Genomic DNA, 20,702 nt, shown 5'->3' on the forward strand with positions numbered 1-20,702 from the left:
ATCTCTTTATCAACCAGTGTACAGTGCGGTAGTTCACGGCTGTGGCTACCTCTGTGTCGGAACTCGGCAGGCAGTCCGTCCATCCATAATTGTATTACAATATATACCACCTAACCGTGGTTTTTTTTTCATTCTTTATACCGTCATAGTCAGTCATACTAGTTGTTACGAGTATACTACTATCTCTTTATCAACCAGTGTACAGTGCGGTAGTTCACGGCTGTGGCTACCTCTGTGTCGGAACTCGGCAGGCAGTCCGTCCATCCATAATTGTATTATTATAATATATACCACCTAACCGTGGTTTTTTTTTCATTCTTTATACCGTCATAGTGTCATACTAGTTGTTACGAGTATACTACTATCTCTTTATCAACCAGTGTACAGTGCGGTAGTTCACGGCTGTGGCTACCTCTGTGTCGGCAGTCGGCAGGCAGTCCGTCCATCCATAATTGTATTATAATATATACCACCTAACCGTGGTTTTTTTTTCATTCTTTATACCGTCATAGTCAGTCATACTAGTTGTTACGAGTATACTACTATCTCTTTATCAACCAGTGTACAGTGCGGTAGTTCACGGCTGTGGCTACCTCTGTGTCGGCAGTCGGCAGGCAGTCCGTCCATCCATAATTGTATTATAATATATACCACCTAACCGTGGTTTTTTTTTCATTCTTTATACCGTCATAGTCAGTCATACTAGTTGTTACGAGTATACTACTATCTCTTTATCAACCAGTGTACAGTGCGGTAGTTCACGGCTGTGGCTACCTCTGTGTCGGAACTCGGCAGGCAGTCCGTCCATCCATAATTGTATTACAATATATACCACCTAACCGTGGTTTTTTTTTCATTCTTTATACCGTCATAGTCAGTCATACTAGTTGTTACGAGTATACTACTATCTCTTTATCAACCAGTGTACAGTGCGGTAGTTCACGGCTGTGGCTACCTCTGTGTCGGCACTCGGCAGGCAGTCCGTCCATCCATAATTGTATTACAATATATACCACCTAACCGTGGTTTTTTTATACCACCTAACCGTGGCAGTCCGTCCATAATTGTATACTAGTATCCAATCCATCCATCTCCATTGTTTACCTGAGGTGCCTTTTAGTTCTGCCTATAAAATATGGAGAACAAAAAAGTTGAGGTTCCAAAATTAGGGAAAGATCAAGATCCACTTCCACCTCGTGCTGAAGCTGCTGCCACTAGTCATGGCCGAGACGATGAAATGCCAGCAACGTCGTCTGCCAAGGCCGATGCCCAATGTCATAGTACAGAGCATGTCAAATCCAAAACACCAAATATCAGAAAAAAAAGGACTCCAAAACCTAAAATAAAATTGTCGGAGGAGAAGCGTAAACTTGCCAATATGCCATTTACCACACGGAGTGGCAAGGAACGGCTGAGGCCCTGGCCTATGTTCATGGCTAGTGGTTCAGCTTCACATGAGGATGGAAGCACTCAGCCTCTCGCTAGAAAACTGAAAAGACTCAAGCTGGCAAAAGCACCGCAAAGAACTGTGCGTTCTTTGAAATCCCAAATCCACAAGGAGAGTCCAATTGTGTCGGTTGCGATGCCTGACCTTCCCAACACTGGACGTGAAGAGCATGCGCCTTCCACTATTTGCATGCCCCCTGCAAGTGCTGGAAGGAGCACCCGCAGTCCAGTTCCTGATAGTCAGATTGAAGATGTCAGTGTTGAAGTACACCAGGATGAGGAGGATATGGGTGTTGCTGGCGCTGGGGAGGAAATTGACCAGAAGGATTCTGATGGTGAGGTGGTTTGTTTAAGTCAGGCACCCGGGGAGACACCTGTTGTCCGTGGGAGGAATATGGCCGTTGACATGCCAGGTGAAAATACCAAAAAAATCAGCTCTTCGGTGTGGAGGTATTTCACCAGAAATGCGGACAACAGGTGTCAAGCCGTGTGTTCCCTTTGTCAAGCTGTAATAAGTAGGGGTAAGGACGTTAACCACCTCGGAACATCCTCCCTTATACGTCACCTGCAGCGCATTCATAATAAGTCAGTGACAAGTTCAAAAACTTTGGGTGACAGCGGAAGCAGTCCACTGACCAGTAAATCCCTTCCTCTTGTAACCAAGCTCACGCAAACCACCCCACCAACTCCCTCAGTGTCAATTTCCTCCTTCCCCAGGAATGCCAATAGTCCTGCAGGCCATGTCACTGGCAAGTCTGACGAGTCCTCTCCTGCCTGGGATTCCTCCGATGCATCCTTGCGTGTAACGCCTACTGCTGCTGGCGCTGCTGTTGTTGCCGCTGGGAGTCGATGGTCATCCCAGAGGGGAAGTCGTAAGCCCACTTGTACTACTTCCAGTAAGCAATTGACTGTTCAACAGTCCTTTGCGAGGAAGATGAAATATCACAGCAGTCATCCTACTGCAAAGCGGATAACTGAGTCCTTGACAACTATGTTGGTGTTAGACGTGCGTCCGGTATCCGCCGTTAGTTCACAGGGAACTAGACAATTTATTGAGGCAGTGTGCCCCCGTTACCAAATACCATCTAGGTTCCACTTCTCTAGGCAGGCGATACCGAGAATGTACACGGACGTCAGAAAAAGACTCACCAGTGTCCTAAAAAATGCAGTTGTACCCAATGTCCACTTAACCACGGACATGTGGACAAGTGGAGCAGGGCAGGGTCAGGACTATATGACTGTGACAGCCCACTGGGTAGATGTATGGACTCCCGCCGCAAGAACAGCAGCGGCGGCACCAGTAGCAGCATCTCGCAAACGCCAACTCTTTCCTAGGCAGGCTACGCTTTGTATCACCGCTTTCCAGAATACGCACACAGCTGAAAACCTCTTACGGCAACTGAGGAAGATCATCGCGGAATGGCTTACCCCAATTGGACTCTCCTGTGGATTTGTGGCATCGGACAACGCCAGCAATATTGTGTGTGCATTAAATATGGGCAAATTCCAGCACGTCCCATGTTTTGCACATACCTTGAATTTGGTGGTGCAGAATTTTTTAAAAAACGACAGGGGCGTGCAAGAGATGCTGTCGGTGGCCAGAAAAATTGCGGGACACTTTCGGCGTACAGGCACCACGTACAGAAGACTGGAGCACCACCAAAAACTACTGAACCTGCCCTGCCATCATCTGAAGCAAGAAGTGGTAACGAGGTGGAATTCAACCCTCTATATGCTTCAGAGGTTGGAGGAGCAGCAAAAGGCCATTCAAGCCTATACAATTGAGCACGATATAGGAGATGGAATGCACCTGTCTCAAGTGCAGTGGAGAATGATTTCAACGTTGTGCAAGGTTCTGATGCCCTTTGAACTTGCCACACGTGAAGTCAGTTCAGACACTGCCAGCCTGAGTCAGGTCATTCCCCTCATCAGGCTTTTGCAGAAGAAGCTGGAGGCATTGAAGAAGGAGCTAACACGGAGCGATTCCGCTAGGCATGTGGGACTTGTGGATGCAGCCCTTAATTCGCTTAACAAGGATTCACGGGTGGTCAATCTGTTGAAATCAGAGCACTACATTTTGGCCACCGTGCTCGATCCTAGATTTAAAGCCTACCTTGGATCTCTCTTTCCGGCAGACACAGGTCTGCTGGGGTTGAAAGACCTGCTGGTGACAAAATTGTCAAGTCAAGCGGAACGCGACCTGTCAACATCTCCTCCTTCATATTCTCCCGCAACTGGGGGTGCGAGGAAAAGGCTCAGAATTCCGAGCCCACCCGCTGGCGGTGATGCAGGGCAGTCTGGAGCGACTGCTGATGCTGACATCTGGTCCGGACTGAAGGACCTGACAACGATTACGGACATGTCGTCTACTGTCACTGCATATGATTCTCTCAACATTGATAGAATGGTGGAGGATTATATGAGTGACCGCATCCAAGTAGGCACGTCACACAGTCCGTACTTATACTGGCAGGAAAAAGAGGCAATTTGGAGGCCCTTGCACAAACTGGCTTTATTCTACCTAAGTTGCCCTCCCACAAGTGTGTACTCCGAAAGAGTGTTTAGTGCCGCCGCTCACCTTGTCAGCAATCGGCGTACGAGGTTACATCCAGAAAATGTGGAGAAGATGATGTTCATTAAAATGAATTATAATCAATTCCTCCGCGGAGACATTGACCAGCAGCAATTGCCTCCACAAAGTACACAGGGAGCTGAGATGGTGGATTCCAGTGGGGACGAATTGATAATCTGTGAGGAGGGGGATGTACACGGTGATATATCGGAGGGTGAAGATGAGGTGGACATCTTGCCTCTGTAGAGCCAGTTTGTGCAAGGAGAGATTAATTGCTTCTTTTTTGGGGGGGGTCCAAACCAACCCGTCATATCAGTCACAGTCGTGTGGCAGACCCTGTCACTGAAATGATGGGTTGGTTAAAGTGTGCATGTCCTGTTTTGTTTATACAACATAAGGGTGGGTGGGAGGGCCCAAGGATAATTCCATCTTGCACCTCTTTTTTCTTTTCTTTTTCTTTGCATCATGTGCTGATTGGGGAGGGTTTTTTGGAAGGGACATCCTGCGTGACACTGCAGTGCCACTCCTAGATGGGCCCGGTGTTTGTGTCGGCCACTAGGGTCGCTAATCTTACTCACACAGCTACCTCATTGCGCCTCTTTTTTTCTTTGCGTCATGTGCTGTTTGGGGAGGGTTTTTTGGAAGGGACATCCTGCGTGACACTGCAGTGCCACTCCTAGATGTGCCCGGTGTTTGTGTCGGCCACTAGGGTCGCTAATCTTACTCACACAGTCAGCTACCTCATTGCGCCTCTTTTTTTCTTTGCGTCATGTGCTGTTTGGGGAGGGTTTTTTGGAAGGGCCATCCTGCGTGACACTGCAGTGCCACTCCTAGATGGGCCCGGTGTTTGTGTCGGCCACTAGGGTCGCTAATCTTACTCACACAGCTACCTCATTGCGCCTCTTTTTTTCTTTGCGTCATGTGCTGTTTGGGGAGGGTTTTTTGGAAGGGACATCCTGCGTGACACTGCAGTGCCACTCCTAGATGGGCCCGGTGTTTGTGTCGGCCACTAGGGTCGCTTATCTTACTCACACAGCGACCTCGGTGCAAATTTTAGGACTAAAAATAATATTGTGAGGTGTGAGGTATTCAGAATAGACTGAAAATGAGTGTAAATTATGGTTTTTGAGGTTAATAATACTTTGGGATCAAAATGACCCCCAAATTCTATGATTTAAGCTGTTTTTTAGTGTTTTTGTAAAAAAACACCCGAATCCAAAACACACCCGAATCCGACAAAAATAATTCGGTGAGGTTTTGCCAAAACGCGTTCGAACCCAAAACACGGCCGCGGAACCGAACCCAAAACCAAAACACAAAACCCGAAAAATTTCAGGCGCTCATCTCTACTTTTCACATTGGTCATAGTGTGCCTAGAGAAATGCTTTTCTCTGGTACAGTGCAGCGATGTTCCATTAAAAGCATAGGATTAAACCATATCATAGCTAGCTGTTACCTACTTTAAAATTCCACTGTGTTCTCAGAGTAAAAATGACTTCCTCAAAGTAGGGAACATTAGTAGTCTCTCATTTTTTGGGGTTGGGACTTTAATTCATGTTCCTATATTGTTTTTGTTTCTTAAAGAATGTAAATCCCACAGTAAATTAGATAACATGAGGAGGACTTTGAAAATAAATCTTTAGAATATGGGCTAATATATGTGATAAGTTCACTTTATAGAACCAAAACAGGGTCTAAACTAGAGATGAGCGGGTTCGGTTTCTCTGAATCCGAACCCGCACGAACTTCATGTTTTTTTTCACGGGTCCGAGCGACTCGGATCTTCCCGCCTTGCTCGGTTAACCCGAGCGCGCCCGAACGTCATCATGACGCTGTCGGATTCTCGCGAGGCTCGGATTCTATCGCGAGACTCGGATTCTATATAAGGAGCCGCGCGTCGCCGCCATTTTCACACGTGCATTGAGATTGATAGGGAGAGGACGTGGCTGGCGTCCTCTCCATTTAGATTAGGAGAGAGAGAGAGAGATTGACCTGAGGCTGATACTGTAGAAGAGAGTGCAGAGTTTAGTGACTGACCACAGTGACCACCAGCAGTGCAGTTGTTTTATTTAATATATCCGTTCTCTGCCTGAAAAAAACGGTACACACAGTGACTCAGTCACATACCATATCTGTGTGCACTGCTCAGCCCAGTGTGCTGCATGCCTGCATCATCTATGTATATATTATATATCTGACTGTGCTCAGCTCACACAGCTTATAATTGTGGGGGAGACTGGGGAGCACTGCAGTGCCAGTTATAGGTTATAGCAGGAGCCAGGAGTACAAGACAGTCACATACCATATCTGTGTGCACTGCTCAGCCCAGTGTGCTGCATCATCTATGTATATATTATATATCTGACTGTGCTCAGCTCACACAGCTTATAATTGTGGGGGAGACTGGGGAGCACTGCAGTGCCAGTTATAGGTTATAGCAGGAGCCAGGAGTACATATTATATTAAAATTAAACAGTGCACACTTTTGCTGCAGGAGTGCCACTGCCAGTGTGACTGACCAGTGACCTGACCACACTGACCACCAGTATAGTTAGTAGTATACTATATTGTGATTGCCTGAAAAAGTTAAACACTCGTCGTGTGACTTCACTTGTGTGGTGTTTTTTTTTTATTCTATAAAAAAACTCATTCTGCTGACAGACAGTGTCCAGCAGGTCCGTCATTATATAATATATATACCTGTCCGGCTGCAGTAGTGATATATATATATTTTTTATATCATTATTTATCATCCAGTCGCAGCAGACACAGTACGGTAGTTCACGGCTGTGGCTACCTCTGTGTCGGCACTCGGCAGTCCATCCATAATTGTATACCACCTACCCGTGGTTTTTTTTTTCTTTCTTCTTTATACATACATACTACTACATCTCTTTATCAACCAGTCTATATTAGCAGCAGACACAGTACAGTACGGTAGTTCACGGCTGTGGCTACCTCTGTGTCGGCACTCGGCAGTCCGTCCATAATTGTATACCACCTAACCGTGGTTTTTTTTTCTTTCTTCTTTATACATACATACTACGACATCTCTTTATCAACCAGTCTATATTAGCAGCAGACACAGTACAGTACGGTAGTTCACGGCTGTGGCTACCTCTGTGTCGGCACTCGGCAGTCCGTACATAATTGTATACCACCTAACCGTGGTTTTTTTTTCTTTCTTCTTCATACATACATACTACGACATCTCTTTATCAACCAGTCTATATTAGCAGCAGACACAGTACAGTACGGTAGTTCACGGCTGTGGCTACCTCTGTGTCGGCACTCGGCAGTCCGTCCATAATTGTATACCACCTAACCGTGGTTTTTTTTTCTTTCTTCTTTATACATACATACTACGACATCTCTTTATCAACCAGTCTATATTAGCAGCAGACACAGTACAGTACGGTAGTTCACGGCTGTGGCTACCTCTGTGTCGGCACTCGGCAGTCCGTCCATAATTGTATACCACCTAACCGTGGTTTTTTTTTCTTTCTTCTTCATACATACATACTACGACATCTCTTTATCAACCAGTCTATATTAGCAGCAGACACAGTACAGTACGGTAGTTCACAGCTGTGGCTACCTCTGTGTCGGCACTCGGCAGTCCGTCCATAATTGTATACCACCTACCCGTGGTTTTTTTTTCTTTCTTCTTTATACATACATACTACTACATCTCTTTATCAACCAGTCTATATTAGCAGCAGACACAGTACAGTACGGTAGTTCACGGCTGTGGCTACCTCTGTGTCGGCACTCGGCAGTCCGTCCATAATTGTATACCACCTACCCGTGGTTTTTTTTTCTTTCTTCTTCATACATACATACTACGACATCTCTTTATCAACCAGTCTATATTAGCAGCAGACACAGTACAGTACGGTAGTTCACGGCTGTGGCTACCTCTGTGTCGGCACTCGGCAGTCCGTCCATAATTGTATACCACCTAACCGTGGTTTTTTTTTCTTTCTTCTTCATACATACATACTACGACATCTCTTTATCAACCAGTCTATATTAGCAGCAGACACAGTACGGTAGTTCACGGCTGTAGCTACCTCTGTGTCGGCACTCGGCAGTCCGTCCATAATTGTATACTAGTATCCATCCATCTCCATTGTTTACCTGAGGTGCCTTTTAGTTGTGCCTATTAAAATATGGAGAACAAAAATGTTGAGGTTCCAAAATTAGGGAAAGATCAAGATCCACTTCCACCTCGTGCTGAAGCTGCTGCCACTAGTCATGGCCGAGACGATGAAATGCCAGAAACGTCGTCTGCCAAGGCCGATGCCCAATGTCATAGTACAGAGCATGTCAAATCCAAAACACCAAATATCAGTAAAAAAAGGACTCCAAAACCTAAAATAAAATTGTCGGAGGAGAAGCGTAAACTTGCCAATATGCAATTTACCACACGGAGTGGCAAGGAACGGCTGAGGCCCTGGCCTATGTTCATGGCTAGTGGTTCAGCTTCACATGAGGATGGAGGCACTCAGCCTCTCGCTAGAAAAATGAAAAGACTCAAGCTGGCAAAAGCAGTAGCACCGCAAAGAACTGTGCGTTCTTCGAAATCCCAAATCCACAAGGAGAGTCCAATTGTGTCGGTTGCGATGCCTGACCTTCCCAACACTGGACGTGAAGAGCATGCGCCTTCCACCATTTGCACGCCCCCTGCAAGTGCTGGAAGGAGCACCCGCAGTCCAGTTCCTGATAGTCAGATTGAAGATGTCAGTGTTGAAGTACACCAGGATGAGGAGGATATGGGTGTTGCTGGCGCTGGGGAGGAAATTGACCAGGAGGATTCTGATGGTGAGGTGGTTTGTTTAAGTCAGGCACCCGGGGAGACACCTGTTGTCCGTGGGAGGAATATGGCCGTTGACATGCCTGGTGAAAATACCAAAAAAATCAGCTCTTCGGTGTGGAACTATTTCAACAGAAATGCGGACAACAGGTGTCAAGCCGTATGTTCCCTTTGTCAAGCTGTAATAAGTAGGGGTAAGGACGTTAACCACCTCGGAACATCCTCCCTTATACGTCACCTGCAGCGCATTCATAATAAGTCAGTGACAAGTTCAAAAACTTTGGGTGACAGCGGAAGCAGTCCACTGACCAGTAAATCCCTTCCTCTTGTAACCAAGCTCACGCAAACCACCCCACCAACTCCCTCAGTGTCAATTTCCTCCTTCCCCAGGAATGCCAATAGTCCTGCAGGCAATGTCACTGGCAATTCTGACGAGTCCTCTCCTGCCTGGGATTCCTCCGATGCATCCTTGCGTGTAACGCCTACTGCTGCTGGCGCTGCTGTTGTTGCTGCTGGGAGTCGATGGTCATCCCAGAGGGGAAGTCGTAAGACCACTTTTACTACTTCCACCAAGCAATTGACTGTCCAACAGTCCTTTGCGAGGAAGATGAAATATCACAGCAGTCATCCTACTGCAAAGCGGATAACTGAGGCCTTGGCATCCTGGGTGGTGAGAACCGTGGTTCCGGTATCCATCATTACTGCAGAGCCAACTAGAGACTTGTTGGAGGTACTGTGTCCCCGGTACCAAATACCATCTAGGTTCCATTTCTCTAGGCAGGCGATACCGAAAATTTACACAGACCTCAGAAAAAGAGTCACCAGTGTCCTAAAAAATGCAGCTGTACCCAATGTCCACTTAACCACGGACATGTGGACAAGTGGAGCAGGGCAGGGTCAGGACTATATGACTGTGACAGCCCACTGGGTAGATGTATGGACTCCCGCCGCAAGAACAGCAGCGGCGGCACCAGTAGCAGCATCTCGCAAACGCCAACTCTTTCCTAGGCAGGCTACGCTTTGTATCACCGGTTTCCAGAATACGCACACAGCTGAAAACCTCTTACGGCAACTGAGGAAGATCATCGCGGAATGGCTTACCCCAATTGGACTCTCCTGTGGATTTGTGGCATCGGACAACGCCAGCAATATTGTGTGTGCATTAAATATGGGCAAATTCCAGCATGTCCCATGTTTTGCACATACCTTGAATTTGGTGGTGCAGAATTATTTAAAAAACGACAGGGGCGTGCAAGAGATGCTGTCGGTGGCCAGAAAAATTGCGGGACACTTTCGGCGTACAGGCACCACGTACAGAAGACTGGAGCACCACCAAAAACTACTGAACCTGCCCTGCCATCATCTGAAGCAAGAAGTGGTAACGAGGTGGAATTCAACCCTCTATATGCTTCAGAGGTTGGAGGAGCAGCAAAAGGCCATTCAAGCCTATACAATTGAGCACGATATAGGAGGTGGAATGCACCTGTCTCAAGCGCAGTGGAGAATGATTTCAACGTTGTGCAAGGTTCTGATGCCCTTTGAACTTGCCACACGTGAAGTCAGTTCAGACACTGCCAGCCTGAGTCAGGTCATTCCCCTCATCAGGCTTTTGCAGAAGAAGCTGGAGACATTGAAAGAGGAGCTAACACGGAGCGATTCCGCTAGGCATGTGGGACTTGTGGATGGAGCCCTTAATTCGCTTAACAAGGATTCACGGGTGGTCAATCTGTTGAAATCAGAGCACTACATTTTGGCCACCGTGCTCGATCCTAGATTTAAAGCCTACCTTGGATCTCTCTTTCCGGCAGACACAAGTCTGCTGGGGTTGAAAGACCTGCTGGTGAGAAAATTGTCAAGTCAAGCGGAACGCGACCTGTCAACATCTCCTCCTTCACATTCTCCCGCAACTGGGGGTGCGAGGAAAAGGCTCAGAATTCCGAGCCCACCCGCTGGCGGTGATGCAGGGCAGTCTGGAGCGACTGCTGATGCTGACATCTGGTCCGGACTGAAGGACCTGACAACGATTACGGACATGTCGTCTACTGTCACTGCATATGATTCTCTCACCATTGATAGAATGGTGGAGGATTATATGAGTGACCGCATCCAAGTAGGCACGTCACACAGTCCATACTTATACTGGCAGGAAAAAGAGGCAATTTGGAGGCCATTGCACAAACTGGCTTTATTCTACCTAAGTTGCCCTCCCACAAGTGTGTACTCCGAAAGAGTGTTTAGTGCCGCCGCTCACCTTGTCAGCAATCGGCGTACGAGGTTACATCCAGAAAATGTGGAGAAGATGATGTTCATTAAAATGAATTATAATCAATTCCTCCGCGGAGACATTGACCAGCAGCAATTGCCTCCACAAAGTACACAGGGAGCTGAGATGGTGGATTCCAGTGGGGACGAATTGATAATCTGTGAGGAGGGGGATGTACACGGTGATATATCGGAGGGTGATGATGAGGTGGACATCTTGCCTCTGTAGAGCCAGTTTGTGCAAGGAGAGATTAATTGCTTCTTTTTTGGGGGGGGTCCAAACCAACCCGTCATATCAGTCACAGTCGTGTGGCAGACCCTGTCACTGAAATGATGGGTTGGTTAAAGTGTGCATGTCCTGTTTTGTTTATACAACATAAGGGTGGGTGGGAGGGCCCAAGGACAATTCCATCTTGCACCTCTTTTTTCTTTTATTTTTCTTTGCGTCATGTGCTGTTTGGGGAGGGTTTTTTGGAAGGGACATCCTGCGTGACACTGCAGTGCCACTCCTAAATGGGCCCGGTGTTTGTGTCGGCCACTAGGGTCGCTAATCTTACTCACACAGTCAGCTACCTCATTGCGCCTCTTTTTTTCTTTGCGTCATGTGCTGATTGGGGAGGGTTTTTTGGAAGGGACATCCTGCGTGACACTGCAGTGCCACTCCTAAATGGGCCCGGTGTTTGTGTCGGCCACTAGGGTCGCTAATCTTACTCACACAGTCAGCTACCTCATTGCGCCTCTTTTTTTCTTTGCGTCATGTGCTGATTGGGGAGGTTTTTTTGGAAGGGACATCCTGCGTGACACTGCAGTGCCACTCCTAAATGGGCCCGGTGTTTGTGTCGGCCACTAGGGTCGCTAATCTTACTCACACAGTCAGCTACCTCATTGCGCCTCTTTTTTTCTTTGCGTCATGTGCTGATTGGGGAGGGTTTTTTGGAAGGGACATCCTGCGTGACACTGCAGTGCCACTCCTAAATGGGCCCGGTGTTTGTGTCGGCCACTAGGGTCGCTAATCTTACTCACACAGTCAGCTACCTCATTGCGCCTCTTTTTTTCTTTGCGTCATGTGCTGATTGGGGAGGGTTTTTTGGAAGGGACATCCTGCGTGACACTGCAGTGCCACTCCTAAATGGGCCCGGTGTTTGTGTCGGCCACTAGGGTCGCTTATCTTACTCACACAGTCAGCTACCTCATTGCGCCTCTTTTTTTCTTTGCGTCATGTGCTGATTGGGGAGGGTTTTTTGGAAGGGACATCCTGCGTGACACTGCAGTGCCACTCCTAGATGGGCCAGGTGTTTGTGTCGGCCACTAGTGTCGCTTAGCTTAGTCATCCAGCGACCTTGGTGCAAATTTTAGGACTAAAAATAATATTGTGAGGTGTGAGGTATTCAGAATAGACTGAAAATGAGTGGAAATTATGGTTTTTGAGGTTAATAATAATATGGGATCAAAATGACCCCCAAATTCTATGATTTAAGCTGTTTTTTAGTGTTTTTTTAAAAAAACACCCGAATCCAAAACACACCCGAATCCGACAAAAAAAATTCGGTGAGGTTTTGCCAAAACGCGGTCGAACCCAAAACACGGCCGCGGAACCGAACCCAAAACCAAAACACAAAACCCGAAAAATTTCAGGCGCTCATCTCTAGTCTAAACCAGAGGTTCTCAAACGTGGCCCTTAAGGCAACCCAATGGTCCAGGTTTACGGTATATCCATGGCTCAGCACAAATGGTTTACTTAAATTGACTGACGTGCTAATTAAGTCACCTGTGGCCAAGCAAGCATAAACTTGGGGTGCCTTGAGGACCACATTTGAGAACCTTTGGTCTAAACTGTCTTTACTAGAGATTCTCAAATGATTCAGACCGGTTGGTAACATGTTCACAATTTTTTGGCCACTTCACCTTGGTTTTGACTACTTCTACAGAATTCAATTGGAAGTTTGCAGCTCAAAGGTAAAACATAAGATGATTAAAGGAACTGTAAGTTTTGCCTGTTTGAGCATCATACTAGTATTTCATGTTTTTTTAATTGTTCAAAAAGTTAATATTACCGTGTTAGAGATTAAATTTGTTGTTTGCATTAAAAATTGTTAGCATACTGTACTACATAATGGAGGTCATTCCGAGTTGTTCGCTTGCAAGGCGATTTTAGCAGAGTTGCTCACGCTAAGCCGCCGCCTACTGGGAGTGAATCTTAGCATCTTAAAATTGCGAACGATGTATTCGCAATATTGCGATTACAAACTTCTTAGCAGTTTCAGAGTAGCTTCAGACTTACTCTGCCAGTGCGATCAGTTCAGTGCTTGTCGTTCCTGGTTTGACGTCACAAACACACCCAGCGTTCGCCCAGACACTCCTCCGTTTCTCCAGCCACTCCCGCGTTTTTTCCGGAAACGGTAGCGTTTTTACCCACACGCCCATAAAACGGCCTGTTTCCGCCCAGAAACACCCATTTCCTGTCAATCACACTACGATCGCCTGAGCGATGAAAAAGCCGTGAGTAAAAATACTATCTTCATTGTAAAATTACTTGGCGCAGTCGCAGTGCGGACATTACGCATGCGCACTAAGCGGAAATTCACTGCGATGCGAAGAAATTTACAGAGCGAACGACTCGGAATGAGGGCCAATGTCACTATTTAAGCCTGAAGTTGGTTTAATCATCAGTTTGCTTTGCTCAAATGTAACTTTATTTCCTACGTCTATTTAAAGAATGCATTGCCAATTTTCAAACTTCAAAGCAAATCTGACAAAGCCGTCTTAGAATTGGTTTGAAAACAAATTCCTTAGTCAATCTACATTATCTGTCTTTAAAAAGGTAACAGTGGTATGAGAATGATGTTGTTGTTTTTTATCATCACAGTATGTGCAAAGTGATTTATCAAGAAGAATACCACTGAGAAAAGTCCTACCTCGATACAGCTGCCTATGTCAGGAATAGGAAGAGACCAGTGCACCTCTTTACCCACCTGAAAGATAAAATATTACATAATTAAATATCATAATCCATGAATACACTTTCCTTCTATGGGGTAAATTTACTAAGGTGGGAGATTTTTAGAACTGGTGATGTTGCCCATGGCAACCAATCAGATTCTACTTACCATTTATCTAGCTGCTTCTAGCAGATAATAGATATAATCTGATTGGTTGCTATGGGCAACATCACCAGTTCTAAAAATCTCCCACCTTAGTAAATTTACACCAATGTGTTATCTAAGGATATACAATATTACTCTGGTACCTACAGTACATTGCTGCTTTTCATAAAGGCAGTTCTCTTTCATAATATCTGCAATGGTACATGATGGACATTGGGGCTGAGGAAACATGATGACCATTGGGACTGGGAAACATGATGGCCATTTGGGGCTGGGAAACATGAAGACCATTGGGGCTGGGAAACATGATAACCATTAGGGCTGGGGAACATGATGGCCATCAAGGCTGGGAATATGATAATCATTGGGGCTGGGGAATATGATGACCATTGGGGCTGGTAAATGTGAGGGCCATTGGGACTGGCAAACATAATGGCCATTGGGGCTGGGGAACATGAAAACCACTGTGATGGAGAACATGAGGGCCATTGGGGCTGGGAAACTTGATGATCACTGGGGCTGAAAAACATGATGGCCATTGGGACTGGGGGAGGTAAAGTCATTTGGGGCTAGAGAAAAGAGGGTAATTGGATCTAGGGAACATGATGAAAATTGTGGCTGGGGAACATGATGGCTATTGGTGCTGGGGAACATTATGTTCATCAGGGCTGGGAAACATGATAACTATTGGGGCTGGGAAACAGGAAGGCCATTGGGGCTGGAAAACATGTTGACCAGTAGGGCTGAGAAACATGTTAACCACTGGTGCTGGGAAACATGATAAACATTGGGTCTGGGAAACATAAACGCTATTGGGGCTGAGGAAACATGATGACCATTGGGACTGGGAAACATGATGGCCATTTGGGGCTGGGAAACATGAAGACCATTGGGGCTGGGAAACATGATAACCATTAGGGCTGGGGAACATGATGGCCATCAAGGCTGGGAATATGATAATCATTGGGGCTGGGGAATATGATGACCATTGGGGCTGGTAAATGTGAGGGCCATTGGGACTGGCAAACATAATGGCCATTGGGGCTGGGGAACATGAAAACCACTGTGATGGAGAACATGAGGGCCATTGGGGCTGGGAAACTTGATGATCACTGGGGCTGAAAAACATGATGGCCATTGGGACTGGGGGAGGTAAAGTCATTTGGGGCTAGAGAAAAGAGGGTAATTGGATCTAGGGAACATGATGAAAATTGTGGCTGGGGAACATGATGGCTATTGGTGCTGGGGAACATTATGTTCATCAGGGCTGGGAAACATGATAACTATTGGGGCTGGGAAACAGGAAGGCCATTGGGGCTGGAAAACATGTTGACCAGTAGGGCTGAGAAACATGTTAACCACTGGTGCTGGGAAACATGATAAACATTGGGTCTGGGAAACATAAACGCTATTGGGGCTAGGAAACATGATGACCATAAGGACTGGGGACCATGATGACCACTGGGGCTGGGAAACATGATGACCACTGGGGCTGGAAACATGAGGGCCATTGGGGCTAAGGAAGAAGATGACCATTGGTGCTTAAAAATATGATGGCCATTGGGACTGGGAAGCATGATGGCCATTGGGACTGGGAAACATGATGGCCATTGGCTCTAGGGAAATATGATGGTCATTGGGACTAGGAAGCATGATGACCATTGGGACAGGGTAAAACACAATTATTGGGTCAAATAAAATGAAAGCCCTAGTGGCTGTACAGTATAACATTATGGGTATTGGGGCTTTGCAGCTTCCTTGTCATAGGAAACTTTATAACATGAAGGCCATCGGGGCTGTATAATACAATGGCTATTGAGGCAAAGAACATGATGGCCATTGGGGCTGGGAAACAAGATGGCCATTGGGAGTGGGGAACTTGGGGGCCATTTGGTTGGGGAACATAATGACCATTGTGGCGGGAGATTATGAGGCCATTAAAGCTAGTATACATGAAGGCCACCGGGGCTGTATAGCATGAAGGCCATCTGAGCTGTGTAACATGAAGGCCATCTTGGCTGTATAACATGAAGATCATTGTGGCTGTATAACATGACTGCTACTGTGGCTTGCCTGTTGAAGGGCTAAATAACACGCTACTGAGTGGCGCTGGGTAACTTGCTGGCCCATATATACATTCATTTTTTGTCCTTTAGATGTTGCCGCTCACCATCGACACATTATAGATGACTGATTGAGGGTGGCAGTGCCCGGTGCTTTGGTCCTGGTGGCAAATCACCGCACTGAAAGAAGCTGTAACGTTTGAGGATACGGTAAGACGAACATCGAAGAGCTGTTTTTTCATATTAATGTTCCAGTCTGATAAGACACAACAGGCAAAATACACAATTTGACTTTTATTGTATTTAATCTTTAGACCATCACAGAACAAACAGGTAACAGCCCCATTCCTCCTTTTATAACCACATGTCTTCTTCACAAACATTCCTACTCTGTGACTTGTTACACAGTGCCAGGTATGAAGGTAGAGGTGGTTATTGCGCTGGCACTAGACACAGAAAAACCTGTTTGACTAAGGCCAAAATGCCTTGTTTAGCGATTACCAGCATACGTTTATGACAAAGCATTTTACACTATGTAAACAGCTATAAGCACATAAAATATAAATTAAGTCAAGATTTCTACAATTAATTGAACATGCCTATGTGCAAGTCAAAGTTTTAACTATAAACTATACACGGTGCTGTAATGTACTATAGAGGCTTCTCGTGACTGTTATTGACTGTCAACAGTAAAGTGCACTAATGACATTAATACACTTGATTTTGAGTACGAGGTGTAAGTCACGCTGTGTATGCGTCTCGATTGTGTCCATGCAGAGTCACAGTTGCTATATCAGACACACGCAGGAGAAGTGGATTGAAAATCTACAGGGCATTCCTGGGCAGTGACTGGGAGGTGGTATGGCACACGCTCAGGGGTGGTCCTTCTTATGGACATAGTATGGGTGTGCCCCGGGAGTGTTGGTGATACACAGACGCTCAGCTGTTCACTCAGGAGTCCACAATCACATGTAGGTACTGTATCTACTATAGGGCTCGTGCAAATGTTGATGGTGCAACCAAATGCGGCATCTGTGGAAGCGCTGGCATCCTGTGTCAGCGCTACTGTGTCTTTAGACATTCGCTATACGCGTCACTCCTGCGACATGTCCACATCTAGCTAGCCAACTCCCCCCAATTACCTGCCAGGAACCCTCATTGAAATCTACTGCCCTTGCGTTCAAATTTCCTGTGCGTCTCTGCATGGTTATTAATGGCCATGCATGCGCTGTGTCCTGGAAGAATGAGCCGTACTTCCAACATCGTCCAACTGTGTTCATATCGGCAATATAAGTAAGTGTGCAACCATCAATCAGAAGTCTAGAACTCTATATAACGTAAGATAACGCCTTTGTCTGCCGTTCTCCACAGGTAATGGGGATCTCAGTGTTTCCCTACTAACCCCTTGTTCTCGTCCAGGCATGGGGAATGTGATGCAGTCATTATTTATCAAACAGTGTTTAATTTAATATCACTACTCCATCTATATATGACATTGGTGATAAAGTAGCCATTGCCAGCAATGGGGACCCAGTAACCAGGGGCGGATTGGGATCGAAAACCAGCCCGGAAACTTTATGGAAGCAGCTCTAATAGGGGTGGAGTCTGTTGAGGGCGTGGAGTCTGTCAAGTGGCCGGGATTACTGCTCAGAAGGCTTGATCACAGGAATGCATGTAAAGTACGGGCATGACTTTGTGGGGAAGGGCGTGGCCACATAATAGTGCCAATTCACATTACACCACACAGTAGTGCCGCTTATACACATTGCACCAGGTAGAACCTCCTATACACACTGCACCAGGTAGAGCATGTTATACATATTGCGCCAGATAGAGCACATTCTACACTTTGCGCCAGGTAGAGCACGGTATACACTTTGTGCCAGGCAGAGCACATTATACACTTTGCGCCAGGTTGAGCACATTATACACATTGCACCAGGTAAAGCACATTATACACATTGCACCAGGTAGAGCACGATATACACTTTGTGCCAGGCAGAGCACGTTATACACATTGCACCAGCAGAGCACATTATACACTTTGCACCAGGTTAAGCACATTATATACATTGCACCAGGTAGAGCACATTATACACATTGCACCAGGTAGAGCACAATACACACATTGCGCCAGGCAGAGCACATTATACACTTTGCGCCAGGCAGAGCACATTATTACACATTGCACCAGGTAAAGTACATTATACACATTGCGCCAGGTAGAACACATTATACACATTGTACCAGGCAGAGCACATTATACACATTGCAGCAGGCAGAGCACATTATATACATTGCACCAGGTAGAGCACATTATACATATTGCACCAGTTAGTTGTACAGTACTTACTGACTGTCACACAACTGGTATGTGACGCAGTCAGAATTGGATAATTTCTGGCTCCTGCTTTGCATGCTAGCTGCAGCAGCCACGAGTCCATTGTGCGGTGTGCTTGCTGTGATGGCCCGGGCTGCAGGGTAGGCGGAATACGTGATGCGGCTGGAAGGGAGGCGGAGCCATCAGTAGTGACTGACGTCTCAGAATACTATGCATTATGGGGAGAAGGGGTTGCTGCGTATGCAGACGCTCAGGCAGCGGCCATTTTCAAAGTGCTTCACTGAGCTTCTGCGCATGAGCAGAAGCTTTCAGTGAACGCTGCTGCTATCGCGGCTGTCGGCCTGCATGGGTATCGCGGGCAGCCAATGAGCGGACGACCGGACCTGCCAAATAGAATCCGGTTCGGTGTCCTGGCATGCCAATCCGCCGCTGGGAATTCCTTTCCTGATACTGCAGCTTTCCCAGGCACCCACCCCACACTGTAGAGTCAGACACAGATGAGCAAGGAGTCACCGGCGCTAAACTGTACACATGCTTCTATCTGAGGCAGGGGCGTCTCTAGAGAGGAGGGGACCCGTGTGCAGACTCCGTGTGTGGGCCCCCTCCTCTCCCGTACCTGTCGTGCCACTGCTAGCACTCTGAGCGCTGTAGACTCTGGAACAGTGCCAGAGTCTACAGCGCATGCGCAGGACTCTGAAAAATGGGCGTGCGCCATTTTTTCTGAGTCCTGCGCATGCGCTGTAGACTCTGGCACTGTGCCAGAGTCTCTAGTGGTCAGTGCGCTAGCAGCGGCGCGACAGCTACGGGAGAGGAGGGGGGCCCACACACAGTCAGCAATGGACTCTGGAAAGGTAAGTATAGGAGAAATTGGTGCAGTGTGTGCAGTGTGGGCCCCCCCTGGACTCAGGGGCCCGTGTGCACTGCACACACTGCACCCATTATAGAAACGCCAATAGTCTGAGAAGTTCGCACTTCCATTTCCTGCAGGCTGCTGGTTCCTTGTGCCCAATGGCTGTATGGCCCCAGGATGCCCCGTGGAATTACATGGCTTGGACGGCTCTAGACGCCTGGCCACTCAGTCAGTGCCGTGGCTGCCCCTGGTCATTTACATTGATGGCAGCACTCTTTATTGCCGCTGCTCCGGCAGCACGCTTCATTGCCGCGGCTCGGGCTTGCGTGGCTCCGGCAGCACACTTTATTGCCGCGGCTTCCTGTTTGCATGAGCTTCTGCGCATGCGCAGAAGCTCTGATCATGGCAGCCGCGGATATATGAACTGGCCAAAGCGTGGGGGGAGCATGGCCGCTGGAGCTAGCGGGGGGGGGGGGGGGGGGGGGGCGGCTGACCGGTGGACTGTCCATCCCTGGCGCCCCAATCCGCCGCTGCCAGTAACCCACTGGTTTGAAGCAATATGAGACGAGTGGAGCAGAGGAGAGATGGGTGGAGCACAAAGGTGATGGGTAGAGCAGACAGGAGATGGACGGAGCTCTGTAAATAGCGTGAAACATGTATCCAGTTTAAACTACGGTTCCCAACAACCTGCAGAATTTATCTTTGTGACATTTCCAGGAATGGTGGAGCCTGTGAGGGCCCATCCTAGGAAGGCAGATGGGAGCAATGAAAGGTGAGAAGGAGCCCAGGACAAGGAAGTGTCTAATAAGGTAATTTGGTTGGTGCAAAGCATTGTGTGCTGTCCTTGCAAGGGCATCAAGGCCGTTTGGACCTTGTTGGATGTTGCCCTATTGTTGCTGGTTGCGAAGGAGCCTCCATAACAGTTCAAGCTTCAGGATCCCAAAAGTGTAGTTCTACCACTAACGTCATTTAAAAAAATTGTAAGCGTACAGGAGATGGGTGGGGCAGATAGGAGATGGGTGGGGCAGACAGGACAAGGGTGGAGCACAGATGAGATGGGTGGAGCAGAAAGGAGATGGGAGGAGCATATAGGAGATGGGTTGTGAAGTCAGTAGATGGGTGGAGCAGGTAGGAGATTGGTGGAGCAGACAGGAAATGGGTGGAGCGTATAGGACAAGGGTTCAGCAGTCAGGAGATGTGTGGAGAAGGTAGGATATTGGTGAAGCAGACAGGAGATGGGTGAAGTCT

General features: G+C 47.2%; 1 protein-coding gene across 1 annotated transcript in view; it reads right to left on the reverse strand.

The window, feature by feature from the left end:
- IL17RE (interleukin 17 receptor E) overlaps window positions 1-20,702 on the reverse strand; it is an 86,029-nt gene that overhangs the window by 12,692 nt on the left and 52,635 nt on the right. The window contains exons 11-12 of the mRNA XM_063941550.1: window positions 16,371-16,519; window positions 14,012-14,068 (exon numbers count right to left, since the gene is read on the reverse strand). Coding sequence (XP_063797620.1) covers window positions 14,012-14,068; window positions 16,371-16,519 — 206 coding nt within the window. The remainder of the gene's footprint in view (window positions 1-14,011; window positions 14,069-16,370; window positions 16,520-20,702) is intronic.

The sequence above is a fragment of the Pseudophryne corroboree genome, chromosome 9 (genome assembly GCF_028390025.1).
Source record: "Pseudophryne corroboree isolate aPseCor3 chromosome 9, aPseCor3.hap2, whole genome shotgun sequence".
Lineage (NCBI taxonomy): Eukaryota > Metazoa > Chordata > Amphibia > Anura > Myobatrachidae > Pseudophryne > Pseudophryne corroboree.